Raw genomic sequence first — 19,663 nt, forward strand, 5'->3', positions numbered from 1 at the left:
AGCTTCATGAGGAATGCTTTTCCAACAGTCTTGAAGGAGTTCTCACATATGCTGAGCACTTGTTGGCTACTTTTCCTTCACTCAGTAACAAAAACATTATATCCCATTTAGACAACTTCCTGATCAAAACATTTCAGTGCAATAGTGAAGGTGTAAACTTGGCAGTAGAAAGCCTAACAGTATATTATACCTTTCAGCTTCCCTATCAAATGCCACAGAAAGTATTTGACTCTATCGACAAAATTAAGGAAATTAAAAGCGGGGGGGGTCGGCAGGGGAGAAAATGGCCTTGCCCCCATGAATGTCAACTAACCAGATTGCAACCAGGTAAAGATGATAAAATAAAGAGCAATATACAATTTCTAAGACATCGTTTAACAAACAAACAATCAGAAACATTGTGGGGATGGGACCAAGTGAGCAGGTTGAGGAATAATTAGCCCATAAAAAAAATAAACCTACATTAGGATTATTGTTTTATTGAGAAATTATCATTATTTAACTGTCTACATCATTTCAAGGGCTACGCTATCAAGGACGGTTCTCAGTTTGTCAGCAAGTTGTGGTTCTAGTTGTGTGAAGGAAAGATGATGACAGTCAACATATAAACAAGGAACTGAACTTCTAAAGAACAGACTAATTGTTCCCTACTGTTTCACCTCTCTAACTTAGCCAGATCATTCTGGTTCCTCCTCCTCAGGGTCTTCAGTGTGATCTCCACAGCTCCCTCAGGACCGTATCTCTCCACCATCTGATCCACTGTGACCTGACTGTCAGCATTCCTCAATTGCCAAACAGCCAGCCCCTAATCGGGTACAGATTTTTAGATAAAGGATATACAGTATTTGTAATCTCAAGAGCGAGTTGCGTCTATATTTCCTGAACAATCACAAAAGGAGACCACTAGTCCCTATTGTTGTAAAATAATGTCATTACATTTTAAAAGATGCTCTTAAAAATACCATTATATAAACATATACACTATATCTAAACAGAGATATATCTGGTGTTCAGCCAGTACAGCTGTCCATATACACTATATCTAAACAGAGATATATATGGTGTTCAGCCAGTACAGCTGTCCATATACACTATATCTAAACAGAGATATATCTGGTGTTCAGCCAGTACAGCTGTCCATATACACTATATCTAAACAGAGATATATCTGGTGTTCAGCCAGTACAACTGTCCATATACACTATATCTAAACAGAGATATATCTGGTGTTCAGCCAGTACAGCTGTCCATATACACTATATCTAAACAGAGATATATCTGGTGTTCAGCCAGTACAGCTGTCCATATACACTATATCTAAACAGAGATATATCTGGTGTTCAGCCAGTACAGCTGTCCATATACACTATATCGAAACAGAGATATATCTGGTGTTCAGCCAGTACAGCTGTCCATATACACTATATCTAAACAGAGATATATCTGGTGTTCAGCCAGTACAGCTGTCCATATACACTATATCTAAACAGAGATATATCTGGTGTTCAGCCAGTACAGCTGTCCATATACACTATATCTAAACAGAGATATATCTGGTGTTCAGCCAGTACAGCTGTCCAAATACACTATATCTAAACAGAGATATATCTGGTGTTCAGACAGTACAACTGTCCATATACACTATATCTAAACAGAGATATATCTGGTGTTCAGCCAGTACAGCTGTCCATATACACTATATCTAAACAGAGATATATCTGGTGTTCAGACAGTACAGCTGTCCAGTACAAGTCAGTTGTCTGGTAGATGTTAACTCTCACATGTTGTTTCCTGAGACCTGTCCAAGATGATTCAACATTCACCATGTTCCAGATAGAAATTCAATAATCTTGTAGTCTGTAGCCAGTTTACCAGAGTAACACAGGTAGGTTGTCTGGTAGACAGTAGCCCTGATCTTGTAGTCTGTAGCCAGTGTACCAGAGTAACACAGGTAGGTTGTCTGGTAGACAGTAGACCTGATCTTGTAGTCTGTAGTCAGGGTACCAGAGTAACACAGGTAGGTTGTCTGGTAGACAGTAGCCCTGATCTTGTAGTCTGTAACCAGTGTACCAGAGTAACACAGGTAGGTTGTCTGGTAGACAGTAGCCTAAACTACAGACTGATGGGAGTGCTGGTGAGAATGGTGACCAATCACATTACACACCAACCACCTTTGGTCAGGATGGCTCCTCCTCAAAGTACTGCTCTCTGTCTCTGATAAATGATTTGATATCTTCTGAGGTTGTGAGGTGGTATCCATGGCTACCTCTGTCTGTCTGTCTCTTTCAGAGCATGTATTAGTATAGTGCTATAATATATCCTGATGTTGTTGTATCAGTGGCACTCGTCTCAGACGGGCAGCTCTTCCAGGTCTTCAACCAGGCAGGGATCTACTTCCTTCAGGACCTGGTAGAAGTGTTCCTGGGCGCGAGCCCCCTTCCTCACCACCATATCCAGCAGGGCTTGGTTCTGTAGGGTCTTGGTGGATTTACTGACCACCTCCTCCCTCTCCTCGTCATTCAGAACCCCACAATCCTGGAGACCACGGAATAAGGACTGTAAGAGTCCCAGGCGAGTCTCTAGAGCCATCCTCTGTCTTCTGATGAAGGCTCTACCAGGGGGGGCAGAGGGGTTGGCAGGAGGGGCTGCAGGGGAAACAGCTGAAACTGGGAGGGGGAAATTATGTATTAAAACCCTATCTAAGATGACAAGATACTGTCTAGGATTAACTTTAGTTTGTTATTGAGAGGTTTATAATGGTGATGAATCTCTAGTTTGTTATTGAGAGGTTTATAATGGTGGTGAATCTCTAGTTTGTTATTGAGAGGTTTATAATGGGGATGATCTCTAGTTTGTTATTGAGAGGTTTATAATGGTGGTGAATCTCTAGTTTGTTATTGAGAGGTTTATAATGGTGGTGAATATATAGTTTGTTATTGAGAGGTTTATAATGGTGGTGAATCTCTAGTGTGTTATTGAGAGGTTTATAATGGGGTGAATCTCTAGTTTGTTATTGAGAGGTTTATAATGGTGGTGAATCTCTAGTTTGTTATTGAGAGGTTTATAATGGTGGTGAATCTCTAGTTTGTTATTGAGAGGTTTATAATGGTAGTGATTCTCTAGTTTGTTATTGAGAGGTTTATAATGGTGGTGAATCTCTAGTTTGTTATTGAGAGGTTTATAATGGTGGTGAATCTCTAGTTTGTTATTGAGAGGTTTATAATGGTGGTGAATCTCTAGTTTGTTATTGAGAGGTTTATAATGGTAGTGATTCTCTAGTTTGTTATTGAGAGGTTTATAATGGTGGTGAATCTCTAGTTTGTTATTGAGAGGTTTATAATGGTGATGAATCTCTAGTTTGTTATTGAGAGGTTTATAATGGGGATGATCTCTAGTTTGTTATTGAGAGGTTTATAATGGTGATGAATCTCTAGTTTGTTATTGAGAGGTTTATAATGGTAGTGATTCTCTAGTTTGTTATTGAGAGGTTTATAATGGTGGTGAATCTCTAGTTTGTTATTGAGAGGTTTATAATGGTGGTGAATCTCTAGTTTGTTATTGAGAGGTTTATAATGGTGGTGAATCTCTAGTTTGTTATTGAGAGGTTTATAATGGTAGTGATTCTCTAGTTTGTTATTGAGAGGTTTATAATGGTGGTGAATCTCTAGTTTGTTATTGAGAGGTTTATAATGGTGGTGAATCTCTAGTTTGTTATTGAGAGGTTTATAATGGTGATGAATCTCTAGTTTGTTATTGAGAGGTTTATAATGGTGGTGAATATCTAGTGTGTTATTGAGAGGTTTATAATGATGGTGAATGTCAGTGGAAGGTCAACAGTACCTGTAGAGATGACATCTGTTGGTGAGGATGAAAAGAGAAGGTGTTTTACTATCTGATAAAAGGTACATTCATTATAACCAACCATAATCATATGATATAATATATGTTTTAATTCAGGGCTCATCTGTAAAAGAGACCTTGGTCTCAGTATGACTCCCTGATAAAATAAAAGGTAAAAAAAAATTAAATAATAATTAAAAAATGACAAAAACGACCACTACCGCTGCTACTACCACTGTTGCTACCACTACAACTGCCACTAACACCCCTACTACTACCACTGCTACTGCCACTACTACTACCGCTGCTACTGCCACTACTACTACCACCACTACTACTACCGCTGCTACTACCACTGCTACTACCACCACTACTACTACCGCTGCTACTACCACGGCTTCTACCACTACTACTGCCACTACCACCACTACTACTACTGCTGCTACTACCACTGCTACCACTACCACCACTACTACTACCGCTGCTACTACCACTGCTACTACTACCACTGCTACTACCACTGCTACCACTACCACTGCTGCTACCACTACCACTGCCACTACCACCACTACTACTACCGCTGCTACTACCACTGCTTCTACCACTACTACTGCCACTACCACCACTACTACTACCGCTGCTACTACCACTGCTACTACCACTGCTACCACTACCACTGCTGCTACCACTACTACTGCCACTACCACCACTACTACTACCGCTGCTACTACCACTGCTTCTACTGCTGCCACTACCACCACTACTACTACCGCTGCTACTACCACTGCTTCTACCACTACTACTGCCACTACCACCACTACTGCCACCACTACTACTACCGCTGCTACTACCACTGCTACTACTACCGCTACCACTACCACCACTGCTACCACCACTGTTACCACTACTACTGCTGCTACTACCACTGCTACTACCACTGCTACCACTACTACTGCCACTACCACCACTACTACTACCGCTGCTACTACCACTGCTGCTACTACCACCGCTGCTACTACCACCGCTGCTACTACCACCGCTGCTACTACCGCTGCTACTACCACCGCTACTACCACCACTACTACCACCACTGCTACCGCTACCACCACTGCTACCGCTACCACCACTACTGCTACCACCACTACTACTACCGCTACCACCACTACTACTACTACCACTACCACCACTACTACTACTACCACTGCTACCACTACTACTACCACCACTACTACTACCACTGCTACCGCTACCACCACTACTACTACCACCACCGCTACTACTACTACTACCACTACGACCTCTACTACTACCACTGCTACCGCTACCACCACTACTACTACCACTGCTACTGCTACCACCACCACCACTACTACTACCACCACTACTACTACCACTGCTACCGCTACCACCACTACTGCTACCACCACTACTGCTACTACCACTACTACTGCTATTGCTACTGCTATTGCTACTGCTACTACTACTGCTACTACTACTACTTTGTGTTACCTGGAAGCCAGACAAGTCTTTCCCAGACAGATTCTTCACCACCATTGTCTTTCAGAAGAAGATTAAGTTGTTCAACAACAGTTTGTATGAACAACTGAAATGTTGGGAAGTAGTTTCCATGGGATTCAAAATCCACAAATTCTGCATCCTGGTAGAAAGATAAAGTGTTAGTCTATCAATGATATAATAATGAAATATATAAAGGTAACAACATCATAAGATCATGTGCATGCAATGCCTCTTCTCTCTCTTACTCAGATATCACCTGTGGTTGAATTAGATATCCATCTGTAAGATCTGTGGAGAGCTCGTATTCTGTATTTGGAGTTAGTTGGCAGCGAGGATTTGTTTCAATATAGATGTATTTGTCTATATTCCTTCTTTTCCACTCCTCCTGCACCTTGTTTTCACAAAATCACATGTTATTATTTGTTTAAATCAGAAAACATTGTCCAAGCAATAACATTAACGAAACATGAATTCATGGTTTAATGTCCTGTGTGCTTGATTGAATTCAGCCAAAGTAGAGTTGACATTTCAGATAGTCTTACCTCCCTGATCACAACATTTCTGGGAAGCAACAACACATTCAGGATGGACCTAATTTTAGGAACAACTGGGGGGGTTGTAGAACAACAAGACAAGTGCTCTTATAGGAACGGTGAGTGAGTCTTCATCCTTGACGTTTCCATAAGCAGAGAATCCACTGATGTTTATTATGATGTGTGTTTCTGTTATCTCACAGGGAGGGATAAACTCTATGATGTCATCAGTCACATGGGCTACAGACAGAAAGTCACATCCACCACCTGGTAAAGAAAGAGAACATTTAGAGCTGTCTCTGACCAACAAGACAAACATAACAATGCTGAGACTAAAGCAGAAAATAAAATCACAATAATTAGTAAATGAATAAGCAAATAATGAGAATATGATCTTTCAGAAGAGTCCTGAAACATGAAAAGTGAAATTAACCCTTCATGATATGATTACTCACTATTGTAGATCTCACAGTGTGGGAGGTGTAGTTGACAGACAGACCCCTTAAGGCATGTAAACTTGAACAGGGGTCCTGCAGGTCTCTTGCCATTCTGGGCTAGAAGCCTCCAGTCCCAGGGGACTGTCCTATAGAGCACCTCTCCCTCTCCCTCCATCCTAAACACCAGGCCTGTTATACTGCACTGGAACAGACCTGCACGGGGGCACTCTAACCTGTAGAACAAACAAGGATTTCATTTTGTGAGATTTTCCTGGATTTAAGGTTTTATACAAACTACCAATGAGAAACATTAAATATATCAAGTTACCGGTACTCTCCCCTGTTGTCCTGATCATGGATTTTAGGTGTAAATTCATCTGGAGAACTCTAAAATGTAGAAACAATAGATACTGTAATTCAACCAGTAGTGTGAAGAATAGTTTTTAAATTCAAATGTTCTCTCCTTCAGTCTTTCTCTCTTTACACTGAGGGTCTTACCATGTGATGGTGATCCAGGAAGAGAGGAGAATCTAAAGAGAACCAGATAAACATCAATCATCATGTTTTACTATACAACTTCAACTTCATCATTGTTCCAGATTAAGATGTTTGCTGTATAGCTGTTACCCCTTTCTCTTCCCAACTCCTCATCCATCCTCTGGGTGTTCTCCTGGGTGTTCTCCTGGGTGTTCTCCTGGATGTTCTCCTGGGTGTTCTCCTGGGTGTTCTCCTGGATGTTCTCCTGGGTGTTCTCCTGGGTGTTCTCCTGGATGTTCTCCTGGGTGTTCTCCTGGGTGTTCTCCTGGATGTTCTCCTGGGTGTTCTCCTGGACATTCTCCTGGATGTTCTCCTGGATGTTCTCCTGGACGTTCTCCTGGATGTTCTCCTGTGTGTTCTCCTGGACGTTCTCCTGGACGTTCTCCTGGATGTTCTCCTGGGTGTTCTCCTGGACGTTCTCCTGGATGTTCTCCTGGATGTTCTCCTGGATGTTCTCCTGGATGTTCTCCTGTGTGTTCTCCTGGACGTTCTCCTGGATGTTCTCCTGGGTGTTCTCCTGGACATTCTCCTGGATGTTCTCCTGGATGTTCTCCTGGGTGTTCTCCTGGACATTCTCCTGGATGTTCTCCTGGATGTTCTCCTGGGTGTTCTCCTGGATGTTCTCCTGGGTGTTCACAGATACCTCTGTGTTGAGACTGTTAGCCATCTCCAGTGGTCTCTCCAGGATGGGAGGACAGTCCATCTCCAGCTTTGGGATTTTCTAGATTCAAATCAACAGAATAGATAGAGACATACTTCTATAATAGCAACATGTTCTATGTTAATTTGACCCGTCTTATGTTCTATTGTGAACATGTTGGTCACCATGGCAGCAGTGAGAAGGGCAGGGACAATCAGGCACCTTATGTTTGATGAAGAACGGGGCTCTGTCAGTCAGTGGGACACAATCCTCCTCAATCTTTTCGCCCCTAGAAACTAGACCAGGCCAGGATGGTTTCTCACTTGTTCTCCTTTTCTTTCCTGCAGGGATCATCAAAAAGAGAGAGAAAGAAAGTGTAGAGTGAAAAGAGGGAGAGAAAGAGAGAGTTTAAAGTGTTGTTAGCTGGTTAACATACCAACAGGCTAGTGTAATAGTCAGTTAAGAAACAGTCAACAGGCTGTGCGGGATCTTTGTGTGAATCTCTATCACTCAATATCCCAGATCTGAGTGTAATGATAAATCTATCGTCTGGTTGTGTTACCTCTACTGTGATATCTCTCAAACTTCTCTGCCACATCTACCCGCTTCATCATCCTCAGGATCCTCTGTGTGAGCTCCACAGCTCCCTCAGGGCCGTATCTCTTCACCATCTGATCCACTGTGACCTGTCTGTCAGCGTTCTCCAGCTGACTCTCTGGGATGGGAGGAAAGCCAGTCAGGTAAGGTGGAAGCTGTTTGCTTGGAGTCAGTTCCTGCTGAAATATCTTCAGCTCGTCTGTGCTCAGCTCCTCCAGAGTGGCCAGCAGCAGAGCTTCTCTTTTCTTCTCTGCAGGTTTCTAAGAAAACAACAACAGAACAGATATAATTTTAATTTGGTGACAACCCTTTCTTTCTGTCAGTATATCTGTCTCCATGTCTTTTACCAGGTGTGGGCTATGTGAACCTAAACATCCCCTCTCTTCCTCACCGTGACCAGTTCATATTTGTCCTTTCTGATTCCAGTGTCTTTGCTGCCTGCTGCCTCTCTGTACAAGGCTCTAGAACTTCTAGCCAGATGGACATGTTTGTCCTCTCTCTTTTCATCACTGCCAGTGTCTGATGAGTCGCTCCACCATTTTGTTTCTGTTATAGATACAGCTATAGAAGATGAAGTGAAGAGAGATAATGGTGTTATTGTCTCATTACATTTTCCTGTTTATCTACAATTATCATTCTACATCATGTTGTCTTCGTTTAAGCAATTACAATGAGCCTGTCCTCCTATAACTCCCCCAACCAGCCTCCTCTGGCTTAGACCTACACTGAACTGTGGTTGTGATGTATAGATTGATGTACATTCTTGTTATATTACCTCTAGTGTGATCTCTCTCTAAGTTCTCTGCTAGGTCTACCCGCGTCATCCTCCTCAGGGTCCTCAGTGTGTTCCTCACAGCTCCCTCAGGGCCGTATCTCTCCACCATCTGATCCACTGTGACCTGTCTGTCAACGTTCTCCAGCTGGCTCTCTGGGATGGGAGGAAAGCCAGGCAGCTGGACCGTAGTCAGGTGAGACTGAAATGTCTTCAGCTGTTCTTCAGTGAGCTCCTCCAGAGTGGTCATTTGCAGAGCTGGAACATCCAACATGGAGGATCTCTAAAATAACAAAGACGACAAGTTAGAAATAAAGGGATAGAAATACAGACTACTGATATAAAATAAAGAACATGAACATAGCCACACACACATACAAACAACGTGATACAGGAATATATTTTACGTACTGCTACTCTCTGTTTGTCATATATGCAGTCACTTTAACCATACCTACATGTACATACTACCTCAATTAGCCCAACTAACCAGTGTCTGTATATAGCCTCGCTACCGTATGTAGCCTCCCTACTGTATATAGCCTCGCTACCGTATATAGCCTCGCTACCGTATATAGCCTCGCTACCGTATATAGCCTCACTACTGTATATAGCCTCGCTACCGTATATAGCCTCGCTACCGTATATAGCCTCGCTACCGTATATAGCCTCGCTACCGTATATAGCCTCACTACTGTATATAGCCTCGCTACCGTATATAGCCTCGCTACTGTATATAGCCTCGCTACCGTATATAGCCTCGCTACCGTATATAGCCTCGCTACCGTATATAGCCTCACTACTGTATATAGCCTCGCTACCGTATATAGCCTCACTACTGTATATAGCCTCGCTACCGTATATAGCCTCACTACTGTATATAGCCTCGCTACCGTATATAGCCTCACTACTGTATATAGCCTCACTACTGTATATAGCCTCGCTACCGTATATAGCCTCACTACTGTATATAGCCTCGCTACCGTATATAGCCTCACTACTGTATATAGCCTCACTACTGTATATAGCCTCGCTACCGTATATAGCCTCGCTACCGTATATAGCCTCACTACTGTATATAGCCTCACTACCGTATATAGCCTCGCTACCGTATATAGCCTCACTACTGTATATAGCCTCACTACTGTATATAGCCTCGCTACCGTATATAGCCTCGCTACCGTATATAGCCTCGCTACTGTTATTTTTCACTGTCTTTTTACTGTTGTTTTTATTTCTTTACTTATCTATTGTTCACCTAATACCTATTTTTTACTTAAAAATTGCACTGTTGGTTAGAGCCTGCTAGCAAGCATTTCACTGTAAGGTCTACACCTGTTGTATTCGGCGCACGTGACAAATAAACTTTGATTTGATTCACAGCTTTTTTTGTCTGATGGTGTGTGTAGGGATGCCGCCTGACCCCCACCACTCATAGCGTATGTGTGTACTGTACATTTCATACTGTAGAACTGACTATGACAGTGAGTACAGGTGATGTAACATATGAGGGTAGAACTGTAGAACTGACTATGACAGTGAGTACAGGTGTTTAACATATGAGGGTAGAACTGTAGAACTGACTATGACAGTGAGTACAGGTGATGTAACATATGAGGGTAGAACTGACTATGACAGTGAGTACAGGTGTTTTAACATATGAGGGAAGAACTGTAGAACTGACTATGACAGTGAGTACAGGTGTTGTAACATATGAGGGTAGAACTGTAGAACTGACTATGACAGTGAGTACAGGTGTTTTAACATATGAGGGTAGAACTGTAGAACTGACTATGACAGTGAGTACAGGTGTTTTAACATATGAGGGTAGAACTGACTATGACAGTGAGTACAGGTGATGTAACATATGAGGGTAGAACTGTAGAACTGACTATGACAGTGAGTACAGGTGTTTAACATATGAGGGTAGAACTGTAGAACTGACTATGACAGTGAGTACAGGTGATGTAACATATGAGGGTAGAACTGTAGAACTGACTATGACAGTGAGTACAGGTGTTTAACATATGAGGGTAGAACTGTAGAACTGACTATGACAGTGAGTACAGGTGATGTAACATATGAGGGTAGAACTGACTATGACAGTGAGTACAGGTGTTTTAACATATGAGGGAAGAACTGTAGAACTGACTATGACAGTGAGTACAGGTGTTGTAACATATGAGGGTAGAACTGTAGAACTGACTATGACAGTGAGTACAGGTGTTTTAACATATGAGGGTAGAACTGTAGAACTGACTATGACAGTGAGTACAGGTGTTTTAACATATGAGGGTAGAACTGACTATGACAGTGAGTACAGGTGATGTAACATATGAGGGTAGAACTGTAGAACTGACTATGACAGTGAGTACAGGTGTTTAACATATGAGGGTAGAACTGTAGAACTGACTATGACAGTGAGTACAGGTGATGTAACATATGAGGGTAGAACTGTAGAACTGACTATGACAGTGACTACAGGTGATGTAACATATGAGGGTAGAACTGACTATGACAGTGAGTACAGGTGTTTTAACATATGAGGGTAGAACTGTAGAACTGACTATGACAGTGAGTACAGGTGTTTAACATATGAGGGTAGAACTGTAGAACTGACTATGACAGTGAGTACAGGTGTTTAACATATGAGGGTAGAACTGTAGAACTGACTATGACAGTGAGTACAGGTGTTTAACATATGAGGGTTGAAGTGTTCCAACACATTTATCTAACCGTCCTCTTACCTGTGAGATGAGCTGTCCTGAACTACCAGCAGAATCTAACGACAACAACTCCTTAGACGAACCAGAGAAGGAAGGAGGGGGCGCTGGAGTGAAAGGAGCCCATGAAGGGTAACAGAAGGATATGGGCCTGAGTTGAAATAAGGACAAGTAGGAGGGTGAGGCAGTACCTGAGAAAGAGGGGGAAACATGGGAAATAGAGGGGAAGATAGGAGGGGGGATAGAGAGTCAGTTAGGGTTCTTGTCTACAATCCTACTTCTCTGATCTCTCTAACTTCTCTGCCAGATCATTCTGGTTCATCTTCCAGATTAGGAAGCTCAGGAAGAGATATACAGTCATGATTAGAAAGTCTCATCTGTTTGTGAAATCTTCCCTACTGTATTGGTGATTGTATGTATGGAATGTAATGCATGTTGGATTGTTGTTTAATCATAATGGGGTCACCTGGATACATCATGAATAAAAATGATAAAAGAGGGGTCTGCTGAATGTTATTATAAAGTCAGTTGAATGTTGTTTCTGGTTAGACCTACACTGAACTGTGGATGTGATGTATAGATTGATGTACTGTACATTCTGGTTATGTTACCTTCTCCATGAGCTCTCTCTAACTTCTCTGCTAGGTCTACTCGATTCATCCACTTCAGGGTCATAAGTGTGATCTTCACAGCTCTCTCAGGGCCATATCTCTTCATCATCTGATCCACTGTGACCTGTCTGTCAGTGTTCTCCAGCTGACTCTCTGGGATGGGAGGACAGCAAGGCAGCCAGGCCCTATACAGGTACCACTGAAATGTCTTCAGCTCGTGTGGGTTCATCTCCTCCAGAGTGGTCAGTAGCACAGCTGGAACAGCCAACATTCTCTAAAACAACAAAGGTGAGGAAGGAATAGAAAACCTGACTACTGATATAAAATAAAGACCATGAATATATTCATATTGTTAAGACATACTAGAATATTTCTACTGGTCTCTCAATATCACATATCATCATGAAATAGATGACTAAATACTTTAACACACACGCACACACACACACACACACACACACAGTATGTGGTTTGATCACAATGACATTTGACCTCTCAGACATGACCACTATTGTTACCTTCATGAACCTCCGCTTCTCCTTCAGACTAGAGATCTCAGTCTCCAGATCACGACACTCCTCCTCAGACAGGGTCAAACTGGACACAAGAAACAGTCACACACTGTTCTGTTCCCCTACAGCACCACCACATGCTGTGGTCACTACACTGTTCTGTTCCCCTACAGCACCACCACATGCTGTGGTCACTACACTGTTCTGTTCCCCTACACCACCACCACATGCTGTGGTCACTACACTGTTCTGTTCCCCTACACCACCACCACATGCTGTGGTCACTACACTGTTCTGTTCCCCTACACCACCACCACCACATGCTGTGGTCACTACACTGTTCTGTTCCCCTACACCACCACCACATGCTGTGGTCACTACACTGTTCTGTTCCCCTACACCACCACCACATGCTGTGATCACTTCACTGTTCCATATTAATTTCACAGGTCATGAGGATGATTTCATAAAATATGTTATGGTACAGTTGTTAATATCAGACTCATAATACTTTTATTATGTCCACTCACCTTCCAGAAGAGGTGCTGGCAGACTGCTCATCCCTGTTGGCCACTGCCTGCAACACAAACACCCATAAACAAACACACACAGTATTCTTCAGAGAATACTGTGATCTGCTGTATGTGGTTTGCTCACATTGACTTTAGACATGGCCACTAGTCTTACCTTCAGCACCTCCAGGTTTCCCTCCAGCCTAGAGATCTCAGTCTCCAGAACACAATACTTCTCTCCAGACGGGGTCAACCTGGACACAGGAAACAGTCACAAACTACTCTGTTCCCCTACACCACCACCACATGCTGTGGTCACTACACTGTTCTACACTGTTCTAGAAACCAGTGGAGGCTGCTGAGGGGAGGACGGCTCATAGTAAAGCCTTGAATAAAGTCAATGGAATGGTATCAAACATGTGGTTTCCATTCCATTGACTCCATTCCAGCCTTTACTATGAGCCGTCCTCCCCTCAGCAGCATCCGCTGGTTTCTTCCTAGGTTCCTGCCTTTCTCGAGAGTTTCTGCATTTAATGCTCTGAGGGGTGGTCAGTCCTCTTCCAAATCAAATCAAATCAAATGTTATTGGTCACATAGACGTGGTTAGCAGATGTTAATGCGAGTGTAGCGAAATGCTTATGCTTCTAGTTCCGACTATGCAGTAACATCTAACAAGTAATCGAACAATCTACCTTATACACACAAATGTAAAGGGATGAATAAGAATATGTACATATAAATATATGGATGAGCGATGGCTGTGTGGCATAGGCAAGATGCAGTAGACGGTATAGAATACAGTATATACTGTACATATTAGTAATGTAGGATATGTAAACATTATTAAAGTTGCGTTATTTAAAGTGACTAGTGATACCTTTATAATGTCCATTTATTTAAGTGGCCAGAGATTTGAGTCTGTATGTAGGCAGCAGTCTCTCTATGTTAGTGACGGCTGTTTAACAGTCTGATGGCCTTGAGATAGAAGCTGTTTTTCAGTCTCTTGGTCCCAGCTTTGATGCACCTGTATTGACCTCGCCTTCTGGATGATAGCGGGGTGAACAGGCAGTGGCTAGGGTGGTTGTTGTCCTTGATGATCTTTTTGACCTTCCTGTGACATCAGGTGCTGTTGGTGTCCCGGAGGGCAGGTAGTTTGCCCCCGGTGATGCATTGTGCAGACCGTACTACCCTCTGGAGACCCTTGCGGTTGAGGGCGGTGGAGGGAGCAGCCCCCTATCCACATCGACGGGACAGCAGTGTAGAAGGTAGAAAGTTATAAGTTCCTCAGCGTACACATCACAGACAAACTGAAATGGTCCACCCACACAGACAGTGTGGTGATGAAGGCGCAACAGCGCCTCTTCAACCTCAGGAGGCTGAAGAAATTTGGCTTGTCACCTAAAACCCTCACAACTTTTACAGATGCACAATTGAGAGCATCCTGTCGGGCTGTATCACTGCCCCGCCCACAACCGCATGGCTCTCCAGAGGGTGATGCGGTCTGCACAACACATCACCGGGGGCAAACTACCTGCCCTCCGGGACACCTACAGTACCCGATGTCACAAGAAGCCCAAAAAGATCATCAATGACAACAACCACCCAAGCCACTGCCTGTTTACCCCGCTACCATCCAGAAGGCGAGGTCAATACAGGTGCATCAAAGCGGAGACCGAGAGACTGAAAAATAGCTTCTATCTCAAGGCCATCAGACTGTTAAACAGCCATCATTAACATAGAGAGGCTGCTGCCTACATACAGACTTGAAATCATTGGCCACTTTAATAAATAGATCACTAGTCACTTTAATAATGCCACTTTAATAATGTTTACATATCTTGCATTACTCATCCCATATGTATATACTGTATTTTATACCATCTATTGCATCTTGCCTATGCCACTCGGTCATCGCTCATCCATATATTTATATTTATATGTATATATTTTTATTCCATCCCTACTTAGATTTTTGTGTATAAGGTAGTTGTTGTGGAATTGATAGATTACTTGTTAGATATTACTGCACGGTCGGAACTAGAAGCAAACGCATTTTGCTACACTCACAATAACATCTGCTAACCATGTGTATGTGACCAATACATTTGATTTGAAGTGGATCTATGTAATATTTAAAGCAGCTCAGCTGATGCAGAAATCCAGCACCTTTGAGTGGACAGAACCAAATTCTTTAGAATTCTACAGTGGACAGAACCAAATTCTATAGAATTCTACAGTGGACAGAACCAAATTCTATAGAATTCTACAGTGGACAGAACCAAATTCTATAGAATTCTACAGTATACCATTTGTGGACAGGGAGACGGTCCACTCATAGCCTTACTTATTTTCTAATGGTCAAAGTTTGAGTCCGTTTTTATTTACATTTTCTCTTGTTGCCTTTTCTACATAGAGTAGAAAAGTTTGATTTTTGTTGCATTTAAGGGAGTTAATGTCTTATTAACGTCTTATTCAGGGGAGCTGAGCCCCGTAATTCACATCCTGGATTAATATACTCTATGTCCACTCATATCCACTCTGAGAGGTGTCCCTGGCTGCACCAGGTAGATAATATACTCTATGTCCACTCATATACACTCTGAGAGGTGTCCCTGGCTGCACCAGGTAGAGAATAGATAATATACTCTATGTCCACTCATATCCACTCTGAGAGGTGTCCCTGGCTGCACCAGGTAGATAATATACTCTATGTCCACTCATATCCACTCTGAGAGGTGTCCCTGGCTGCACCAGGTAGAGAATAGATAATATACTCTATGTCCACTCATATCCACTCTGAGAGGTGTCCCTGGATGCACCAGGTAGATAATATACTCTATGTCCACTCATATCCACTCTGAGAGGTGTCCCTGGCAGCACCAGGTAGAGAATAGATAATATACTCTATGTCCACTCATATCCACTCTGAGGGGTGTCCCTAGCTGTACCAGGTAGAGAATAGATAATATACTATATGTCCACTCATATCCACTCTGAGGGGTGTCCCTAGCTGTACCAGGTAGAGAATAGATAATATACTCTGTCCACTCATATCCACTCTGAGGGGTGTCCCTGGCTGTACCAGGTAGAGAATAGATAATATACTCTATGTCCACTCATATCCACTCTGAGGGGTGTCCCTGGCTGTACCAGGTAGAGAATAGATAATACACTCTATGTCCACTCATATCCACTCTGAGGGGTGTCCCTGGCTGTACCAGGTAGATAATATACTCTATGTTCACTCATATCCACTCTGAGAGGTGTCCCTGGCTGCACCAGGTAGAGAATAGATAATATACTCTATGTCCACTCATATCCACTCTGAGGGGTGTCCCTGGCTGTACCAGGTAGATAATAGAGAATATAATCTATGTCCACTCATATCAACTCTGAGAGGGGTCCCTGGCTGTACCAGGTAGATAATAGATAATATACTCTATGCCCACTCATATCCACTCTGAGGGGTGGTCCTGGCTGTACCAGGTAGATAATAGATAATATACTCTATGTTCACTCATATCCACTCTGAGGGGTGGTCCTGGCTGTACCAGGTAGATAATAGATAATATACTCTATGTTCACTCATATCCACTCTGAGGGGTGTCCCTGGCTGCACCAGGTAGATAATATACTCTATGTCCACTCATATCCACTCTGAGGGGTGTCCCTGGCTGTACCAGGTAGATAATAGATAATATACTCTATGTCCACTCATATCCACTCTGAGGGGTGTCCCTGGCTGTACCAGGTAGATAATAGATAATATACTCTATGTTCACTCATATCCACTCTGAGGGGTGGTCCTGGCTGTACCAGGTAGATAATAGATAATAGACTCTATGTTCACTCATATCCACTCTGAGGGGTGTCCCTGGCTGTACCGGGTAGATAATAGATAATAGACTCTATGTCCACTCATATCCACTCTGAGGGGTGTCCCTGGCTGCACCAGGTAGAGAATATAATCTATGTTCACTCATATCCACTCTGAGGGGTGTCCCTGGCTGTACCAGGTAGAGAATATAATCTATGTTCACTCATATCCACTCTGAGGGGATAGGACCACCCCTCAGAGTGGTAGATAATATACTCTATATTCACTCACATTCCAGAAGAGGTGCTGGGGAGTTCGCTGGACGGCTCTTCACTCTCCTCCCCTGCTGGCTTCTTTTCCTTTTCAGAGGCAGCTACCTCCTGCACACACCACACACAACTTTATGGATGAAACAGTCATTGTTGAGAACACTGTCTGTTGTCATGTCTCTTGCCAACATCTCTTGAATGAGATGGTATGCGATTGAAATCAAAAAAGTTTACCAAGTACAATGCAGATTATAACATATTTCAGCCTTATTCAGTCCTTTGAATGACGTGCAAAGTACTAGCTATGAATTCATAGGATATGACTGTGAATTCATAGCTAGATTATAACCTATACATTTTAATGTAGGCCTATGAACTATTAACTCACATGTCGTTACATTTCATCATGCAAGTCACTTTTCCCCATTATTCCCATTACTTTCATCGAGTCAATCTCGCACTTTCATGTTACTGTAATTGAAATATGAAATGGATACAATGTAGCCAACTGTACTGTTTATTAAAAACACCATTTTCCCGGGATATTTACAGATAAATGTAATATCCATGAAAGAACTGCATACTTAGTTTTCCGTCAAACTATTTTCTTACCCTGAATCCGTCCATTTTCACACACTACAGGCGCAGCCAGCTGACTGGTAAATAATGAAGCCTGACAGCAGAGCGCTACAGTTTCCTTTAGTTTTCAGCAGCCCAGCCCATCCTGTGGTGCATCCTCCCTATTGTCTCCAGCAAGCACAGGATGCCGCGCGGTGAAACACCACTTCCCATTCATTTTAATGGAAGGAAAGCGGTGAGAAACGGAGAGGGCGGGGGACCTTTGGGCGGTACGAAGGTGGCCCGGGAGGCGGTAAAAAATATAAACTTTTTCCAACTTTATTGTAATGCCCTGGCCATAGAGAGGGGTTTTTGTTCTTTATTTTGGTTAGGCCAGGGTGTTACATTGGGTGGGCGTTTTATGTGCATTTTCCTATGTTGGTTTGTTTCATTGATTTTGGCCGTGTTGCTTCCAATCAGGCACAGCTGTAGAGTGTTGTTGCTGATTGGGAGTCACACATAAGGAGCATGTTTTTCTTTTGGGTTTTGTGGGTAATTTTTTCTGTTTAGTGTTTGCACCTGACAGGACTGTTTGGCTGTCGGTTTCTTGTTTTTGTCTAACGTGTTCTTTCTTTAACCTGTTATGGCTAGGGGGCAGTATTTTCACGGCCGGATAAAAAACGTACCCAATTTAATCTGATTATTACTCCTGCCCAGAAACTAGAATATGCATATAATTATTAGCTTTGGATAGAAAACACTCCAAAGTTTCTAAAACTGTTTGAATGGTGTCTGTGAGTATAACAGAACTCATTTGGCAGGCCAAAACCTGAGAAGATTCTGTACAGGAAGTACCCTGTCTGACCATTTCTTGGCCTTCTTGATTATCTCTATCCAATACAGGGGATCTCTGCTGTTACGTGACACTTCCTACGGCTCCCATGGGCTCTCAGAAGGCGGCAAAAAGCTGAATGATATCGAGGCAGCCCCTGGCTGAAAAACATTAGCGCGTTTGGATAGTGGCCAGTCACAGTACTATGAGACTCAGGCTCGTGCACGAGGGGATCCCATGCTTTTATTTTCTCTCTCTTTTGTACGTAAACACGCTTTCCCGGTCGGAATATTATCGCTTTTTTATGAGAAAAATGGCATAAAAATTGATTTTAAACAGCGGTTGACATGCTTCGAAGTACGGTAATGTAATATTTAGATTTTTTTTGTCACGAAATGCGTCGTGCGCGTGACCCTTATTTACACTTCGGATAGTGTCTTGAACGCACGAACAAAACGCTGCTATTTGGATATAACAATGGATTATTTGGAACCAAACCAACATTTGTTATTGAAGTAGCAGTCCTGGGAGTGCATTCTGACGAAGAACACCAAAGGTAATCAAACTTTTCTAATAGTAAATCGGAGTTTGGTCAGGGCTAAACTTGGTGGGTGTCTAAATAGCTAGCCGTGATGGCTGGGCTATCTACTCAGAATATTGCAAAATGTGCTTTCACCGAAAAGCTATTTTAAAATCGGACACCTCGATTGCACAAAGGAGTTCTGTATCTATAATTCTTAAAATAATTGTTATGTTTTTTGTGAACGTTTATCGTGAGTAATTTAGTAAATTCACCGGAGGTTTGTGGGGGGTATGCTAGTTCTGAACGTCACATGCTAATGTAAAAAGCTGGTTTTTGATATAAATATGAACTTGATTGAACAAAACATGCATGTATTGTATAACATAATGTCCTAGGAGTGTCATCTGATGAAGATCATCAAAGGTTAGTGCT

General features: G+C 42.6%; 1 protein-coding gene across 2 annotated transcripts; it reads right to left on the reverse strand.

Annotated features, from left to right (window-relative positions):
- Positions 1 to 266: 266 nt before the first annotated feature.
- On the reverse strand, positions 267 to 17,973 carry LOC106564205 (uncharacterized). 2 transcript variants are annotated; one of them, XM_014130252.2, is made up of 20 exons: positions 17,931 to 17,973; positions 17,341 to 17,429; positions 13,408 to 13,486; positions 13,251 to 13,297; positions 12,727 to 12,805; positions 12,209 to 12,482; positions 11,622 to 11,788; positions 8,878 to 9,157; positions 8,494 to 8,663; positions 8,068 to 8,362; positions 7,728 to 7,846; positions 6,956 to 7,586; positions 6,827 to 6,858; positions 6,657 to 6,715; positions 6,347 to 6,561; positions 5,901 to 6,158; positions 5,615 to 5,749; positions 5,350 to 5,497; positions 3,841 to 3,855; positions 267 to 2,666 (listed from the first exon to the last, which is right to left on the reverse strand). In XM_014130252.2, the coding sequence occupies exons 1-16, from the start codon at positions 17,943 to 17,945 to the stop codon at positions 5,956 to 5,958; spliced, it is 2,754 nt and encodes a 917-aa protein (XP_013985727.2). In that variant the 5' UTR covers positions 17,946 to 17,973; the 3' UTR covers positions 267 to 2,666; positions 3,841 to 3,855; positions 5,350 to 5,497; positions 5,615 to 5,749; positions 5,901 to 5,955. The 2 variants fall into 2 exon arrangements, with proteins under 2 accessions (XP_013985727.2, XP_045566084.1); XM_045710128.1 differs by having other exon boundaries at positions 5,604 to 5,749.
- Positions 17,974 to 19,663: the final 1,690 nt, after the last annotated feature.

This window comes from Salmo salar, chromosome ssa02 (genome assembly GCF_905237065.1).
Source record: "Salmo salar chromosome ssa02, Ssal_v3.1, whole genome shotgun sequence".
Lineage (NCBI taxonomy): Eukaryota > Metazoa > Chordata > Actinopteri > Salmoniformes > Salmonidae > Salmo > Salmo salar.

Excerpts from the sequence above, each read along its gene's own strand:
- LOC106564205 (XM_014130252.2), bottom strand. Across the intron at positions 11,789-12,208 it reads AGAGAGAGCTCATGGAGAAG|GTACTGCCTCACCCTCCTAC; the intron begins GTAACATAACCA and ends CCTCTTTCTCAG. Across the intron at positions 6,159-6,346 it reads ACACTGTGAGATCTACAATA|GTGGTGGATGTGACTTTCTG; the intron begins GTGAGTAATCAT and ends TTTCTTTACCAG.